This window comes from Sinocyclocheilus rhinocerous, unplaced genomic scaffold (genome assembly GCF_001515625.1).
Source record: "Sinocyclocheilus rhinocerous isolate Xijiao unplaced genomic scaffold, SAMN03320098_v1.1 C36183374, whole genome shotgun sequence".
NCBI lineage: Eukaryota > Metazoa > Chordata > Actinopteri > Cypriniformes > Cyprinidae > Sinocyclocheilus > Sinocyclocheilus rhinocerous.
This window is the reverse complement of record NW_015775258.1, coordinates 1-885: the sequence shown is the minus strand read 5'-3', so window position 1 is coordinate 885 and position 885 is coordinate 1. Positions and strand designations below refer to the sequence as shown.

The following is an 885-nucleotide window of genomic DNA, read 5'->3' as shown; positions in this document are numbered from 1 at the left end:
GGGATGCATTTGGTGGCAAATTTTCCTCTCTTAGCACATGTAATCCTAAGTGCTTTAGCCAGAGGGACAGATGAGGGATTTCATGAAGATAATCACGGATTGGTACCTTGGCCTCAGCATCTGTTGAAACAAAGAAACCTGCACACAGACAGTCAATGAACTGCGTATTAATATTCTGTTTAACTGGTCTGTCTTTGTCTTTCTAGAGGCTTTGACGAAACTGGATCTTGGAAAGCTGCTGTCCGGTCTTCATACATCAGTGCTTCAGGGTGAAGGTTTTTAAAGATCAACTGGTCTCTGACAATCACTTTTAAGCAATTTCTGAGCAAAAATCCAAAATCAGAGGCCCTTGCTTTTAAATTGACGTTTAAGGCAAAGACTAAAGACTTTCACCTTGATATTTGCAAGTGATGATAGGACAGCCGTTAATCTCTGTATAACTGAAGGAACTTTCAACACATAATCAAATTCATCATGCATCTGGAAGTTAAAGTTGCGTTGAACTTCATCGTGTCCTACTTGTACAACAAGCTCCCGCGCCGTAGGGCAGATCTGTTTGGTGAGGAGTTGGAGCGTATCCTGATGTCCCGCTTCGAAGGGCATTGGTACCCTGAAGCTCCTTTACGTGGTTCTGCCTTCCGCTGCCTGCATCTGGGAGCTCCCAGGGATCCTGTGGTGGAGCTGGCAGCCAGGAGAAGCGGTCTGGACACAGAGGAAGTCCGCGCCAACGTTCCCCCCGAGCTCAGCATTTGGATCGATCCTTATGAAGTGTCCTACCAGATTGGGGAGAAGGGTGCCGTGAAAGTCCTCTACACGGAGGATCCACCAGGTTTAGGGGGCGATGCCGAAAGTTCCGACGTCGCTCTCAAAGGAGATGTGGAGTTC

General features: G+C 47.3%; 1 protein-coding gene across 1 annotated transcript; it reads left to right on the top strand.

Annotated features, from left to right (window-relative positions):
- Positions 1-180: 180 nt before the first annotated feature.
- Positions 181-882, top strand: LOC107735623 (protein Tob2-like; the record flags this gene model as incomplete). The annotated part of the gene is made up of 1 exon (XM_016547250.1): positions 181-882. A coding segment is annotated over exon 1 (408 nt), but the record flags the coding sequence as incomplete, so codon positions are not given.
- Between the last annotated feature and the right edge of the window lie 3 nt (positions 883-885).